Source organism: Delphinapterus leucas, chromosome 13 (assembly GCF_059928025.1).
Source record: "Delphinapterus leucas isolate spDelLeu-1000000601 "Yukka" chromosome 13, BTC_Dleu_Yukka2, whole genome shotgun sequence".
In the NCBI taxonomy this organism is placed as follows: domain Eukaryota; kingdom Metazoa; phylum Chordata; class Mammalia; order Artiodactyla; family Monodontidae; genus Delphinapterus; species Delphinapterus leucas.
The window spans coordinates 65,141,565-65,158,235 of record NC_143141.1 but is presented as its reverse complement, the minus strand read 5'-3'; the positions used below and the strand labels follow the sequence as shown (position 1 = coordinate 65,158,235).

General features: G+C 45.2%; 1 protein-coding gene across 2 annotated transcripts in view; it reads left to right on the top strand.

The window, feature by feature from the left end:
* Nucleotides 1–11,441, top strand: part of VIT (vitrin) — a 123,304-nt gene extending 111,863 nt beyond the window's left edge. For both annotated transcript variants that reach the window (XM_022574095.2, XM_022574093.2), the window contains 2 exons: nt 5,501–6,014; nt 9,482–11,441. In XM_022574095.2, the coding sequence (XP_022429803.1) occupies nt 5,501–6,014; nt 9,482–9,660 (693 nt within the window). In that variant the 3' untranslated portion in view covers nt 9,661–11,441. The remainder of the gene's footprint in view (nt 1–5,500; nt 6,015–9,481) is intronic.
* Nucleotides 11,442–16,671: the final 5,230 nt, after the last annotated feature.

Sequence of the window (16,671 nt, the reverse complement as noted above, 5' to 3'; positions counted from 1 at the left end):
CAAACAAACAGAGATGAACACTACAATAAATGAAATGTAAACTACACTGGAAGGAATCAATAGCGGAATAACTGAGGCAGAAGAACGGATAAGTGACCTGGAAGACAGGATGGTGGATTCACTGCTGCAGAACAGAATAAAGAAAAAAAAATGAAAAGAAATGAAGACAGCCTACAAGACCTCTGGGACAACATTAAACACAACAACATTTGCATTATAGGGGTCCCAGAAGGAGAAGAGAGAGAGAAAGGACCCGAGAAAATATTTGAAGGGATTATAGTCAAAAACTTCCCTAACATGGGAAAGGAAATAGCCACCCAAGTCCAGGAAGTGCAGTGAGACCCATACAGGATAAACACAAGGAGAAACACGTCAAGACACATAGTAATCAAATTGGCAAAAATTAAAGACAAAGAAAAATTATTGAAAGCAGCAAGGGAAAAACGACAAATAACATACAAGGGAACTCCCATAAGGTTAACAGCTGACTTCTCAGCAGAAACTCTACAAGCCAGAAGGGAGTGGCATGATATACTTAAAGTGATGAAAGGGAAGAGTCTACAACCAAGAATACTCTACCCAGCAAGGATCTCATTCAGATTCAATTGAGAAATCAAAAGCTTTACAGGCAAGCAAAAGGTAAAAGAATTCAGCACCACCAGACCAGTTCCTCAACAAATGCTAAAGGAACTTCTCTAAGTGGGAAACACAAGAGAAGAAAAGGACCTACAAAAACAAACCCAAAACAATTAAGAAAATGGTCATAGGAACATACATATCCATAATTACTTTAAACATGAATGGATTAAAGGCTCCAACCAAAAGACACAGGCTTGCTGAATGGATACAAAAACAAGACCCATATATATGCTGTCTACAAGAGACCCACTTCAGACCTAGGGACACATACAGACTGAAAGTGAGAGGATGGAAAAAGATATTCCATGCAAATGGAAATCAAAAGAAAGCTGGAGTAGCAATACTCATATCAGATAAAATAGACTTTAAAATAAAGAATGTTACAAGAGGCAAGGAAGGACACTACATAATGATTAAGGGATCAACCCAAGAAGAAGATATAACAATTATAAATATATATGCACCCAACATAGGAGCACCTCAATACATAAGGCAACTGCTAACAGCTATAAAAGAGGAAATCGACAGTAACACAATAATAGTGGGGGACTTTTACACCTCATTTACACTAATGGACAGATCATCCAAAATGAAAATAAATAAGGAAAGAGAAGCTTTAAATGACACAATAGACCAGATAGATTTAACTGATATTTATAGGACATTCCATCCAAAAACACCAGATTACACTTTGTTCTCAAGTGCGCATGGAACATTCTCCAGGATAGATCACATCTTGGGTCACAAATCAAACCTCAGTAAATTTAAGAAAACTGAAATCATATCAAGCACCTTTTCTGACCACAACGCTATGAGATTAGAAATGAATTACAGGCGAAAAAACATAAAACACACAAACACATGGAGGCTAAACAATACGCTACTAAATAACAAAGACATCACTGAAGAAATCAAAGAGGAAATCAAAAAATACCTGGAGACAAATGACAATGAAAACACGATGACCCAAAACTTATGGGATGCAGCAAAAGCAGTTCTAAGCAAAACTTATGGGATGCAGCAAAAGCAGTTCTAAGAGGGAAGTTTAGAAAAATTCAATCTCACCTCAAGCAACAAGAAAAATCTGAAATAAACAATCTAACATTACACCTAAAGGAACTAGAGAAAGAAGAACAAACAAAACCCAAAGTTAGCAGAAGAAAAGAAATCATAAAGATCAGAGCAGAAGTAAATGAAATAGAAACAAAGAAAACAATAGCAAAGTTCAATAAAATTAAAGGCTGGTTCTTTGAGAAGACAAAATTGATAAACCATTAGCCAGACTCATCAAGAAAAAGAGGGAGAGGACTCAAATCAATAAAATTAGAAATGAAAAAGGAGAAGTTACGACACACACCGCAGAAATACAAAGCATCCTAAGAGACTACTATAAGCAACCCTATACCAATAAAATGGACAACCTGGAAGAAATGGACAAATTCTTAGAAAGGTATAACCTTCCAAGACTGAACCACGAAGAAATGGAAAATATGAACAGACCAATCACAAGTAGTGAAATTGAAACTGTGATTAAAAATCTTCCAACAGGGCTTCCCTGGTGGCGCAGTGGTTGAGAGTCCGCCTGCCGATGCAGGGGACAAGGGTTCGTGCCCCAGTCCGGGAAGATCCCACATGCTGCGGAGCGGCTAGGTCCATGAGCCATGGCCGCTGAGCCTGCGTGTCCACAGCCTGTGCTCCGCAACGGGAGAAGCCACAACAGTGAGAGGCCCGCGCACCGCAAAAAAAAAAATCTTCCAACAAACAGAAGTCCAGGACCAGATGGCTTCACAGGTGAATTCTATCAAACATTTAGAGAAGAGCTAACACCCATCCTTCTCAAACTCTTCCAAAAAATTGCAGAGGAAGGAACACTCCCAAACTCATTCTATGAGGCCACCATCACCCTAATACCAAAACCAGACAACGATACTACAAAAAAAGAAAATTACAGACCAACATCATTGATGAATATAGATGCAAAAATCCTCAACAAAATACTAGCAAGAATCCAACAACACATTAAAAGGATCATACACCATGATCAAGTGGGATTTATCCCAGGGATGCAAGGATTCTTCAGTATATGCACATCAATCAATGCGATACACCATATTAACAAATTGAAGAATAAAAACCATATGATCATCTCAATAGATGCAGAACAAGCTTTTGAAAAAATTCAACACCAATATATGATAAAAACTCTCCAGAAAGTGGGCATAGAGGGAACCTACCTCAACATAGTAAAGGCCAGCTACGACAAACCCACAGCAAACATCATTCTCAATGGTGAAAAACTGAAACCATTTCCTTTAAGATCAGGAACAAGACAAGGATGTCCACTCTCACCACTATTATTCAACATAGTTTTGGAAGTCCTAGCCACAGCAATCAGAGAAGAAAAATAAATAAAAGGAATACAAATTGGAAAAGAAGAAGTAAAAGAGTCACTGTTTGCAGATGACATGATACTATACATAGAGCATCCTAAAGATGCCACCAGAAAACTACTAGAGCTACACTGAATTTGTTAAAGTTGCAGGATACAAAATTAATGCATTCCTATACACAAATGGTGAAAAATCTGAAAGAGAAATTAAGGAAACACTCCCATTTACCATTGCAACAAAAAGAATAAAATACCTAGGAATAAACCTACCTAGGGAGACAAAAGACCTCTATGCAGAAAATTATAAGACACTGATGAAAGAAATTAAAGATGATTTAAAAAAAAAAAAAGGAAAGGAAGAGGATAGGAGGGAGGGGTGGGGGGATGCCCGCAAGCTTTAGTGTTGTGTCTCCAGATCTACTAGGGCTCAGCTCCCTGCACAAATCCTGCACTTCATTGTCCTTGAAATTCTCATCTCCCTTAACCGCTAGGACACGGTGTGGCTCTTACTTCATTTGTTCTCTCCTCTTTTCCGTTTTTTTTGTTTGTTTGTTTGTTTGTTTGTTTTGCGGTATGCGGGCCTCTCACTGCTGTGGCCTCTCCCGTTGCGGAGCACAGGCTCCGGACGCGCAGGCTCAGCGGCCATGGCTCACGAGCCCAGCCGCTCCGCGGCATGTGGGATCCTCCCGGACTGGGGCACGAACCCGTGTCCCCTGCATCGGCAGGTGGACTCTCAACCACTGCGCACCAGGGAAGCCCTCTTTTCCGTCTTGTACCCTAAGTGTAGACTTCCCCAGGGCTCAGTTCTTTGCCTTCTCCTCTGCTCTCACTAGGTTTTCTCCCTCCAGAACCTCTCCCAGGGCCACAGCTTCAGCCTTTGCTCACAGGCAATGATACGCTCATATGTCTCCCTCCCTGGTCTCTCCGGAGCTCAATAGCCATTTGTTTCCAGCTGATTGACTAGTCTCCACCCAATGTCCCCAAGAGCCTTAAACGTTACGTGCAAAATGCCAAGTGCATCATCTTTCGTACCCAAATTCTTTCCTCCTCTGGACTGTACATACGGGCCCCACAGCTGTCTCAGACACCCAGAGTCACCCCGGGACACCCTGTCAGCTCCCATGTCACGTATCTCACATCTGTCCACTCTTTCCCATGCCCAATGCCACCTCTCCAGTTCAACTACTACTTTACATCTATTATTTCTCCCTCCAGTTTAGATTTCACAATGAAGCTCATGTTTATGAAGAGTTTTTCCAGTCCTGTGGAGTCCTTGCTTCAAATCCTTCATTATTCCCTATTATTCCCAAGGTCTTCTGGAGTGTGGTCCTAACCCAGATTCCCAGCACATCTTCCTAGCTCCAGCCACCTGGCGTCCTGCTGTGACTTACTCAGGCTGCCTGGTGGGGAATCCCTCCTCTCCATCCATTGGCTGCAACTCAGCTCAGCCTCAACACCCATCTCATATGCCACCTAAGCCATGGAGAGTTTTATGAACCCCATTAGGTTTTTACAAACCAATTAAAGTATATTTCCTAGGACATTTTAAAGTCATTTCTTGTCTTAAAATAATGTTTTAATTATACACCTTCGATTGTAGCCATCAGGTCTGTGATTCTCTCTGTGACCCACGCACACCCACCCTGTCCCCCAGAGAGGCAGCGGCAAGGGGGAAACAGTCACTTCCAAGAACACACCGACCAGCTTGCTCAATGTTTATTTGCAGGTGCCTTGAGTTTTTTTCTGGAACAAACTTGGGCACAAGTAAATATTAAGTTGCCTGGAGGCAGGGTTGTCCAGAGGACAGAGCTTGGGTTCTACGAGCAGACAGATTTGTGTTCCGGCCTCAAGGATTCAAGGGATGTCACTTCACAGCTGGTCCTCAGTTTGTTCCTTCATGACAAGGGGGTTATAATTCCACCCTGTAGGGTTAAGTTGGGGGGTTAGTGAGATAATCTAAGAACATCTAGCGTGGTGCCTGACACATGTGTGGAACCCCCTTCCTGCTGGATGCAGGGCTGCTCTGGAAACAATTCTTTAGCTATGTCTCATGCGTGCCTTTTGTTTTCCCAATCACAACAAAAGCTTTCTTTAATCTCTCCTGGGTTGATGCCCACCAATGCCAACTTCATGGCTGGCTGCCAGTACAAATGAACAGAGGGGCCTGAGGAGGCATAAATATGAAGCTGAAACCAGTGATTCCCCTCTCCCTGTGGATTTGCTTGACTGATGGCTCTCCACAAAAGCAGAGACCTGGCTGAGGGCGTGGGAGTGAGTCCAGGGATAACCTGACGGGTCTCTGCCCCGGTGAGCACCTGACTGGGTGAACCGAGATGGAGAGAGCGCATTAGGAGGCCTGGTGCAGAAAACAAGCATCTGCCAGCTTCTTCCCCCGCCCCGGGGGTCAGGGGGCGTGGCGAGGGGGCGTGGCCAGGCCCCTGACCTGGCGGGTGGCCTCCCCCTGTCTTTCAGGCTGTGTGCAGAACGAATGGCTTCTACTCGCTCAGTGTGCAGAACTGGTTCAGCCTCCACAAGACCGTGCAGCCCCTCGTGAAGCGGGTCTGTGACACCGACCGACTGGCCTGCAGCAAGACCTGCTTAAACTCGGCCGACATTGGCTTCATCATCGACGGCTCCAGCAGCGTAGGGACGGGCAACTTCCGCACGGTTCTCCAGTTTGTGGCCAACCTCAGCAAAGAGTTTGAGATCTCCGACACGGACACGCGGATCGGGGCCATGCAGTACACCTACGAGCAGCGGCTGGAGTTTGGGTTCGACGTGTACAGCACCAAGCCTGACGTCCTCAACGCCATCAAGAGACTGGGGTACTGGAGTGGTGGGACCAGCACGGGGGCTGCCATCAACTACGCCCTAGAACAGCTCTTCAAGAAGTCCAAGCCCAACAAGAGGAAATTAATGATCCTCATCACTGACGGGAGGTCCTATGACGATGTCCGAATACCGGCCATGGTCGCCCATCACGAGGGTGAGTGAGCTGGTCTTGCTGACCAGTCTGGGGCTGAGCATCCCTCTGGGGCTTGGTGGACCAGTGGGACAAAGAAGGGACTGTCTCTCTATGCACTGGTTTTGCCTATCACCTAATAAACTGTTCAGAACTGCAGGGAGAGTGTTAGGGGTGTAGTTCAACACTGCAGGCCCCACTGGGCAGCAGAGAAGGGTCAGGCAGGGGGCACCACGGTGGCTTCCACAGTGTCACGGCAAACCATGGCCTGTGGGTGACTGTGGATGTTAAGGTCCCACACTGAGGCAGGGCACACCAACATGTGACACATTGAAGAGGAATTTGACTCATGGCTTTCATCTCCATTGAAGACCACAAAATTGTGTTAGAAATTTGAAGAAAATGGATGTTTTAAAAGAAAAGTGCTACTTTTGTAAGCAACTGCTAACCAGATATTGGAGGTTTGGGGGAGACCTCAAAGAAATTTTCATTCAAAATATTTAAAGAGATATTTCCATATGAAAATTTGGAAGAGAGCAACAGAAAGTTTACAACCATGAAAAGTGAGCAAACTATTTTTGTAAATTTAGAAAATCGGTCATATTTAATGCTTTTTGACAGAATCTATGTATAACCAGTTTTGAAAGTGCCATAAAATACCAGGAAAATACAAACAACCTGGAGAAAACCCCAAGTGATAGTAATAATAGTAATGATAACAGAAGTAAACTGAGTGGTCAGTGAACCAAAAACCTGTAGATAAGTACTAGTGAACAGACTCACTCATTGTGGGGGAAGTTTTCTTGTCTGCCTACATTAAACTTGGTTCAGATGCAAGATTTACCATATTCTTTAAAGCTGCTTTTAATTCTGCTTGAAACAAGAAGGGGTGTAAAAATAAACAAGCCTTTAGGAACCAGCAGTTCTGGCTTCTGGAAACCAAAGTAACCAGACACCAAGTTCAGACGGTCTGCCCAGTGATTCGCCCTGAGTGGAGCACTCATAATGGTGGGATGGCAGATGGCCCGCGTGCCAGCCTTCACAGGGCTCCTTGGGCTCATGTCAGCAGAGGGAAGATGGTTTACGGCTCAGAAGCAACCTGCCCAAAGTTCCAAAGTGAGTGGGAGGACGCAGGTGGGGCAGCTCTCGACAAGCCCAGGGCTCTCCTGCTTTTTCCAGACATCTGGTCCCACTCATGTTCAGCTCCACTCACTCATTTTCCTAGATGCCACTCCTTTGCACCTCACCCAGAGGGTACCCTTGGCCTACTCGTCAGGAGAAGTGAAGATCAAGGGAGATGTCCTGGGCACTATCAGGGCTGTTATGTTCTGGGCAGCTTTAAAGAACAAGGACCGACAGATGCAAGTGACATGGAAGCAATGAGCACTGTGGGAGTGTCCAAGCCGAGGCTGGGTTGCCAGTAGAAATCTCTAGTACTGCTTCTAATGTCTTTACTGGGGGGCAGTCCTTCCATCTTTGAGCAGAAACGAGGGCTTAGTCAGTCTAAGCCCCATTCTGCAGCCAAGCTGTTCCTGCAGACTTGGCAGGGGTCTAAAGCCCAACGCTGGCTTTTCCCAATGTGGACCGTGTTCAGAGAAAAGACACTGGAGAGGTAAGAGAAGGAACTGGCAGCTTAACTTCAGCTCAACGAGCCACAATAGAAGAACAGCTGAGGGACTTCCCTGACAGTCCAGTGGTTAGGACTCCGAGCTTACACTGCAGGGGGCACAGGTTGGATCCCTGGTCTGGGAACCAAGATCCCTCACGCCGCGTGGCACGGCCAAAAAAAAAGGCCAGCTTAGACCAGAACCACGTGAGGTGTGGATGGCTCTCCGGTCAGCAGGACAGGGCACCCGGAAGATGCTGGAGAGAGTGATGTGGGCCCTGTGAGTGGCTGGCGGGGGAGAGGAGCCTGGCCGGAAACCCTCACCCAGGCTCTGCCCTCTGTCTCATGGCCATCTTGCTAACCCCACCCTGGCCAGCCTGGAGGGGGCGTGGGAATAGGTCAAGCTCCCGCTCACCAGGCAAGAACCACACAGCAGGCAGTCTGTTTCCCCACTGAGAACAGACCCCTGCCCTCCGAATTCCTCTCCTCCCTGCTCCATGTTACAGTCCAAACCCTTTAATCCTACTATACTCGTTCCCATTTGCACCTAGACCAGCTCAAGTCCCTCTCTTCCTAAAAAGGGAAATAATTCTCTTTGACCCCATGTTCTAGCTCCAGTTACCACCTGCCTCCTTTATAGCCACATTCCTGGAAAGAATCAGCTATATGTCCTGCCCCACATCTTCATTTCTTTTTCACTCTCAACTCACAGCAATTCACTTGGTTTCTATGGCATCTACTCCTCTGCCGCTGCTCCCTTCAAAGGCTACCAATATCTTGTTTCTGTTTCTTCTGAATCCAAAGAGCGCTTTTCCCTTTCATTTTCCATGACCTCCTGCATCAGTCAACACTGCCCGCCACCTCCTTATCGGTAAACACTTACTTTTCTGTGGTGATGGAGCAGATGCTGGGTCACAGCTCTCCAGGTCCTTGTGCAAGCAGGGTTCCTGCACCGGGAATGAGGTTGGAGCCTATGGCTTATAAAGTCACCCTCAAGCCTAAAGTAATTCAATGCCACCGTTTTTTTGTCTAGGTTTGCAGTAGAGTTTATTCGCAAGGCAGACAGGAGAACCAGCCTCAAATCTACCGCCCCAAGGGCAAAGAGCTCGGGGTATTTATAGCAAGTAAAGGAGCAGGGCGGTCTGAGGCGTGGGGAGTGTGATTAGAAAAAGGTGTGGAAGTGTTGCTCTGCGCAGGCGTAACCAAGCTACAGGCCTCTGCGCTTGTTCTAAAGGTCACCAAGCGGGCACTCGCGCATGCCCTGTTGGAGGGTCAGTGGTCCTATCCTGTCTTAACCAGCTCAGCTGAGCTAGACGCAGCTGACTCTAAGGTCAGCTCACAGCTGACTCCAAGTTTCTGGAGTACAACTTGGACAAAAATCTTACTGTTTAGGCTACGTGCCACTTGGAGGACATGCAAGTCTTAAAACGACCTTGATTAGTGAAGCAGGTGAAATGGATTTGACTACCCATAGTTTCATTTTCATTTAAAAGATCTCGAACCGACTTTTGATGCATATAAGACTGAATTTTGTGCGCCTCTACACACAGAGCAAGTGTGTGCCATGTGGTACAATCTGCACGGCACCAAAGTTTCACTTGTCCAAATGTCATCCCCATGCTGCTCCTGGACATGAAATTCTTATCATGCATTTACTCCATTTTCCTGTTTTTTCTCTCCAAAAGACTGTAAACTCCTATGAGATAGCAACTATACCAACTTTATTGCTGCTGGCATACAGCATATGTTCATGCTTTGGGCACATTTCTGATTTTGGACTCGGTTGCCTTCAAGCACAATGGCCAACAGAGCAGCAGAAAGGCAAGGATTCATTTCAGTACTTTCCCTTGGGGACATTTGCTTCATCTACCCTTTGTCCCCACAGGAGTGATCACCTATGCCATAGGTGTGGCATGGGCTGCACAGGACGAGCTGGAAGTCATTGCCACTCACCCTGCCAAGGACCACGCCTTCTTTGTGGACGAGTTCGACAACCTCTACAAAGTGGTTCCCAAGGTCATCCAGAACATTTGTACAGAGTTCAACTCACAGCCCCGGAACTAAATTCAGAGCAGGCAAAGCACCAGCAGATGCCGCTTTCCCGACTGGCTCTCGGACAACCCCCAATGCTTTATGGGACACACGTGGGGCAGCAAGGCACTTAGGGCTTGGAAACCACGTGTTGTTATTTTTCTTTGCCAGTGTGGTTTTTCATACTTCGAAACACAGAGTTAGAAAGGTGATCATAAATTTGTAGAATGAGCCAAAATAATACATCATTTTGGGAATGCTGGGGATTTTACATTTTGAGAATTGTTTTCAAAATAAAAATTGAGAATAGAACACAGCACTTATGAAGGCTTAACTAGAGCTTTTGTGAGATTTGTAACATTTTTATTTCCCATTAGAATTCTGTAACTCTCCACAAGTTTCATTTTTGTCATGACAATATAGGAGATGCTTAATTACATGTCTGACAGGATTTCATGCAATCACTCTGACCGTGTCATGGGTAGTGTTCACAGGGTTTGTGGCAGGGCCACCTCTCTGCTCTACTCATGCCCCAGAGCACCTGCCGTGCACTGTCTCCTGGCCCAAGGTGACAGCGCACCCACGGGGGTGCAGAGACAAGGTGACAGCAGCACAGCGGTGCCTGATTTACCTCCCTGTTCTCTGTTATCAGAATCACGGTGTTCCTGCAGTATATGGAGCAGTTGGGGAATGGCCCTGGAGGACCACACTGACCTGGCTTTAAAAGTGGTGCATCAGGCTGGTGCAGCCACTCTCAGCCCGAGCTGCACATTAGAACCACTTGAGAGTACAATGCTTGTTCCCAGGCCCCACACTAATCCAGTGAAAGCTGAGTCTCTGGGAAGGGAGTCTGAGCATTGGCAGGTGGTACTGATGATATGCTGCCAGGACTGAGAACCACTGAGCTGCCTCGGAGGGGTCAGTGTTAGAGCTGTTTCCTGGGAGAGCCCCTGTTTATGCCTGTTGTTGTGAGTCCCATTTAGTTTAGCATTTGTCTTGCATATTTCATTTGTTAACTAGATACTGTTATTACTGGTTGCATTAAAATAAGCTGGCATGGGTTTGGTTGAACTCCACTTTTTTTTACTTCTGGCTTCTACCAAGGACTCATTTATTAGGATGTGAAATTACATACACCATAGGGAGACATTCAGAAGAATCCTAAATAGAGATGACTAACTTGACAAGTTATATCCTGTAAAAATGTGTGCTGGAGAATGCTACTCTGAATGGAGGCCAAAAGACAGTACCTGTGTCAATACTTGGGACAAAGTATTTACACAAGAAATTCTGAATTGAAAATAGCATCCATTTAGCAGAATTTGCATAGAACTTACCAATTCTCACTACCTGAGGAGTTATTGTCAATTAAAAATGTTGTGGTCTACAGAGAAAGGTGTCAGCAATTTCAAATTTATTAACGATAGATTTTATTTCAAAAGCAATTTCAAACAGATTTGTTCAAAACCTTCAAAATACGAAAACTAGCTTCAAAAAGGAAATTCTTCATAAAGATACCAGTGACACATTATTAGTGACAGATTTAGCTAGGAAACTAATTAAAGAACATAAATACTAGGAACAATTATTCTGCCTATGATTTTGAATGTGCAGATAATTGATATAAAGTTTTTTTTCAATGTCGCTTCAATGTACACGAGTTAATTTTTTGAAGAAAAATTTTATTTTGGAAAATAGCTTTGGAATATAATTATTTTACAGGGTCCTTAATATAAAAACCAATTTGTCATCAATAAGTAAATACTTCCAAAAATAACATAATTTTAATTATTTTGGTGTTCTCTTTCATTCATTGTCCCAGTTTGGAAAATAAATTATATGGTCACCCTAGTTATAGGTATCATAATTTTGAAGATAAATGAAACCTCTTCAAACGTGCCCATTGTCGACATGTTGTCAACACATATTTGAGTACATGATGTGTGGACCATCAGAGGTGAAGTGCTCCGAGCTTGAGGTCCTCAGAGGCTACGGTGTGGTCAGAATTGTCCGTGTGGATGTTCAAGTTGCCAGAGATGGTGACAGGAGTCAGGATGGAGAGAGAAGCAGTGAGCCAAGCTCATGGATGCTCAGCGGAGGACAGAGGTGACCAGGAGGTTGGGAGAGGACAGCAGTGACAGGGCTGGAGGGCCAAGGCCAGATTCAAGGGGGCCAGGAGCAGACCCAGCCCGACTCCAGGCCTGAAACACGTCGGGTGAGAGAGCACAAGGAGCCCCCTCTCGGGGGGTTGAGGAAGACAACCAGGCTTCAGGTAAGAGCGGGCAAGAAGGGCTTGGGCCCCTGGGGGCTCAAGCGGGAAGGCTGCAGTGCAGGTGGGGCTGGGTGAGGTCCACGGAGCAGGGTGGAGACAAGGGTCCTGGTGGTGATGGGTGCCATGGGAGGCTTGCAAATAAAGGCCAATTTGCTCAACCTAAAGTGTGCCCAGCACTGCTGGGCCAACACTGAAATCTTAACACCAGAAACAGAACTTTGGAGACAATCTACATCAAACTCTTCAATGGCAAAAAAAGAAAAAGGAAACCCAGGCCTTAAGAAGTTTGTGCTGACGCGAAGGGATAAAACTAGAATTCAGATCTCCTGTCTTCCAGTGTCCTGACTCATCTGACTGCCTTCGGGGCATCCCACAAACACACACCTGCTTCTGCACACTCGGAGGCTCTGGACCAGCCTTTGTGGAGCTCTCTTGGTCCTGCAGACTCGGAGCCAATCTCCTAAGGCAACTCTATCTTTCATTCTATGGTCTCAGCAGGAAACCTCTTCCGTGCCCTTTCTCCTCCAAGTCAACCAAAACAAGCGGACGAGGAGCATCGGACCAGCTTCTCCGGATGCAAGTGATGTCTAAACTCCGCTCATCTTAACTGGCCCATCTCTTGAGAGTTAAGGCTCTTTGAAAGAGGTTTCTTGGCTATAAGTTTTGCAACAAGGCTCTACTAAAAATTTTCAGCCAAACTGACCATGTTCAGATATTTCTTGTTTCTTTGGGCTCTTTAAACCCTTTGAATGGGACAAAACCTCCCTGAAGCAAGTTTTCCAGCGGCAGTCTCAGGGTGACCAACATGGTTTTATAAAGATGGCAATGCTTCTGTGACCAAGGATTTTCCAGCCTGAAAGAGGAATTTCCAAAATATAATGTTATCTTCTAGTCACCATCCTAAGAGAAGTGCTCCCTTGGGTTACCAATATATAAATGTAGTAAGTAGGAAATATGCTTGAATGCATGAATTCCGTTACTTTGGAAAGAGATATTTCTTCAACTAATGGCTGTGAGGAATTCACAGTCCACTGAGAAACCATGCACAAATGAACAATTAAAATCGTATAATTAATATCATGGGGTTATACATAGAGCGCATGACTGGCGACTGCAAACAACCTCATGAGAGAAATAATCATGAAGTGCCTAACAATTCGTGAGTGTTTGCTGCATGCTGGGCACTGTTCTAAGGGCTTCACATGTATTAACTCATTTATCCCTATGATTTATTGCAAGAAGTACTGTTATTATTCTCATTTTACAGATCATGCACCAGAGGCATGAAGATGTCAAGTAACTTGCCCAAGGTCATAGGACTAGGAGAGGCAGATCTGGGAATTAAACCCAGGTAACCTGACTCCAGGGTCTATATACTTAACGGCTTTGCTTCTTATGATGGTGGCACACGAAATAACCTAAGTGGCTGCATAGGGGGTTCTCTAGTAAGCTTGGCAATTTAAAATGTATGTATAATTCTGCTAAGTGTATCTCAGGGTCTATTAAATGTACAAAGTGAGGAGTCTGTTAAACATCCAGTGCAAACTTTACTTCCCCCCATCACTCCTCCTGCCCTCACTTAAGCTGCGTGATTTTAATCTACAGCCATAGTCCTTGTAGCTCCCTGAACACATTGGGCTCCCCATCCTCTTGTTAAACTCCTAATCATCCTTCAAGTCTCAGTCCAAATGCCACCTCCTCTTTGGAGCCTTCCCTGAGTTGCTCAGATAGACTTAGGCTCTCTGGATGCACAATCCTGACCCACCTATTTTCCAGTGATGTCCTTAGTCCCTTCCCATTAGGGGACACAACACACACACATCACCAAGGACATGGAATGCAGGGAATGAGAGCTCTGAATCTAAGTAACCTGACAGTTCCAACCCCTAATACAATGGCACTGGTAGAATGGGAGGCAGAGATATTTCAGGAAGAGAGAAACAGGATATGATGGCAAGAAAGAGAGGATCTAATTCCACACGGACTGCACCACTCTTTCAAACCCTTCTGAGGTTCATTACTGTCTGTTACAATCACTGCTTTTCTAGGGCCAGAACCCTTTTCAGGTATCTACCCATAGGGAAACTCTGTTCCTCACCTTACGCTCTTATTTTTCCTGCAGAAATGAAAATCCCACTTCTGTTTACCTTCCTTTCATTCAACAAACATGTTTTAACTTCCTATTATGTGCCAGGCATTGTGACAGGTGCTGGGGTACAAAGATAAATAAGACCTGGTCCCTGCCCAAGATGCTTAGGGAGGCAAGGAGGCTTGCGACAGTGTGACACACAGTGACAGCGTGCAACTTGAGGCTGAGGCAGGGGTGTCAGGAAAAGAAGCTGGAGGGAGAGACAGGGGCCAGGCCATGGAAGGCTGTGTCATTTAAAGTTCTCTCAGCTGCAAGTAACAGAAACTCTCCTCTCAGTAACTCAAGCAAAGGGGGAATTTTTGGAAGCAACCTGGGGAAACTCATGAACTCCAGGGTCAGGGAGATGGCAGAGTCTCAGAAAGGAGAGGATGGACAAGAGCAGGACAGGAGGACCAGGTAACTCTCTCACTCTCCTCTCCTCCAGAATGAGCTTCATTTGGAAATTGTTGCACCAGCCTGCAGAGAGGGAACAGAGTGAAACTTCCCACCCATTAAGGGTTGACCTCTCCGTGCAGCCTCCTTCAGCAGGGCTATCCAGCAAACCAAGCTGATGTGGCTGATTCGGGATGAGCGCTCACATCATTCTATCTGATCACCTTGCACTTAAAAACCTTGTGAGGTTCCTTGAAGCATCAAATTGTCTTGAATGCTGACACATGGATGTCCACAAGTTCCCGAATTTGGAAAACCAAATGCAGGCTGAATAACAGAGTCTTCTGGCACGGCAGTCTCCCTGTTTTGCTTAGAAGCTTTATCCAAGAAAACCAGTAACTGTCAAAGACTCCTTTTCACTTCTCTTGGCCTCAATGGCTACAAGATATTACTTGTTTATAGGCCATTAGCCATTGAAAACTGTTCAGACCATCAGGGAGGAAGAAGTGCTGCCTCTGGGATCCATCTCTGCTTTTAGTATGAAGACCTAATTGAGGAGAAAAGTACTGTTTAAATAACCATCTACATGGAAAACAAATAAGGTTGAAAGATCACAATTTCAATGCAGGCTTTGCTTCTTTTCTTTCTTTCTTGTTTTTAGTTTTCGTTTTTGTTTTTTAAATGTCCTATAATTGAAAAATACTGAGCTTAACTTCATCCCTGCCATCCCTCTTACACAAACTGGGCCCACAGGCAATAAACTGCCCAAGTAAGCAAACACTATACTCGGCTTGGCAGCTGAGACTTTCTTATAAAAAATACAATTTCAGCTGAATAGCTCCTTTCTGAGACTCCTCTAGTTTCACACTTGGTTGAGGTGAGCAGGGTGTATTCAGATTAATGGCAAACTGGAATCTGAGTTCTCAACAAAGAGCCTTTACATGACTGCCCAGGACACAGAAACTGTGAGGCTCTGGAAGCCATAGAAACTGTGCAAACACCAAAACAAAACCCCAAATCAATTGAATTGTTGTTGGTCTGACATCCCCAAGGCATCTGTAAACCTATACCCTGATATTATGATATCGATTTTTGTTTTCAATTATCCTAATACTCTACAAGTTCTCCTTGAAATTATAGTAAAAGGGAGTTTCTTTCCAATCTCAGTAGGGGGATTGTGTGGCATTTTAAAGCCAAAGAGGGAACAGGGACAAGTCGAAGGTTCAAACTGCTGTGGTTATGACTAAGACATGCACCAAGCAAAATAAACGAGCAGACGAAGTTTTCTAAATGGCAAAGTGGTGGTGTAATTTAGTTTCCTCCTAAGAGAATACCCTCATTGAACTGGGGGACAACGGCAGTGTGGAAACTCCAGGGGATCTTTCCAGCTCCTCTGACCTAAATGCAAGGCCTGGAACACCCACATGCTTCTACCTACAGAGAGGAGGCATTCTCTTGAAGTGGAAAACCAACCCTTTCATCCCAGAGTCACTCTAATCCTGGCCAGTCAGCAAAGATCTCTGAAGACAAATACCAGTCGAGGCCCCCACCCACCCACCCACCCGGCAGCCTCAGTGGGGAGTCGCCCACATGCGTGGCAGCCTAGATGGTCCTGGCAAGCCTTGTTCATGAGCGGATCTGGGGCATCCCTCACTGACCCCCGCAAAATACTTGGTCCTGCAGTATATCAGTGAGGGCCAGCCAACACCACTGAGTAATTATCGTTCACATGACTTCGTTTGCACCCAGGCTGGGGGTGCCTAGGGATATTCTGGTGACGAGGGTAAAATCAATCTGAGACATCAGTTACGCAGTTCCAATGTTCCATGAATGGTGCTAGCATATCACTGAAAACACACAAAACTATTTTCTACTCTGCAGCATCAAATCCAAGATCTTGGGAGGCTGGACTGTTACTTGAAGTTCTAAGTTGCCTTTTGCCTTCCGTGTCCCTTTTCCTATTTTCCTGATCATTATGTAGGAGTTACTCACCAGCTCAGGCAGTATTAGTCCATCTGCTGACAGGCCCTTAAACACAGAATAAGTGGCAGATAGTATATCCATCTGGAGAAGGAAGGGGGAGAAGGAAGGAGTCCCAGTGTGGAGCCTCCCTCAACCTTTTTATTTTAAAGAGAAGGTGTTTGGTAAATGAACTGTTTTGACTTTCAAGGGAGTCTGGACATTTACAAAAACTAAGCATTTTAGAAACAAGTGGCTCTAAGAAATTTCCTCTGACCAAACTCTAATTATA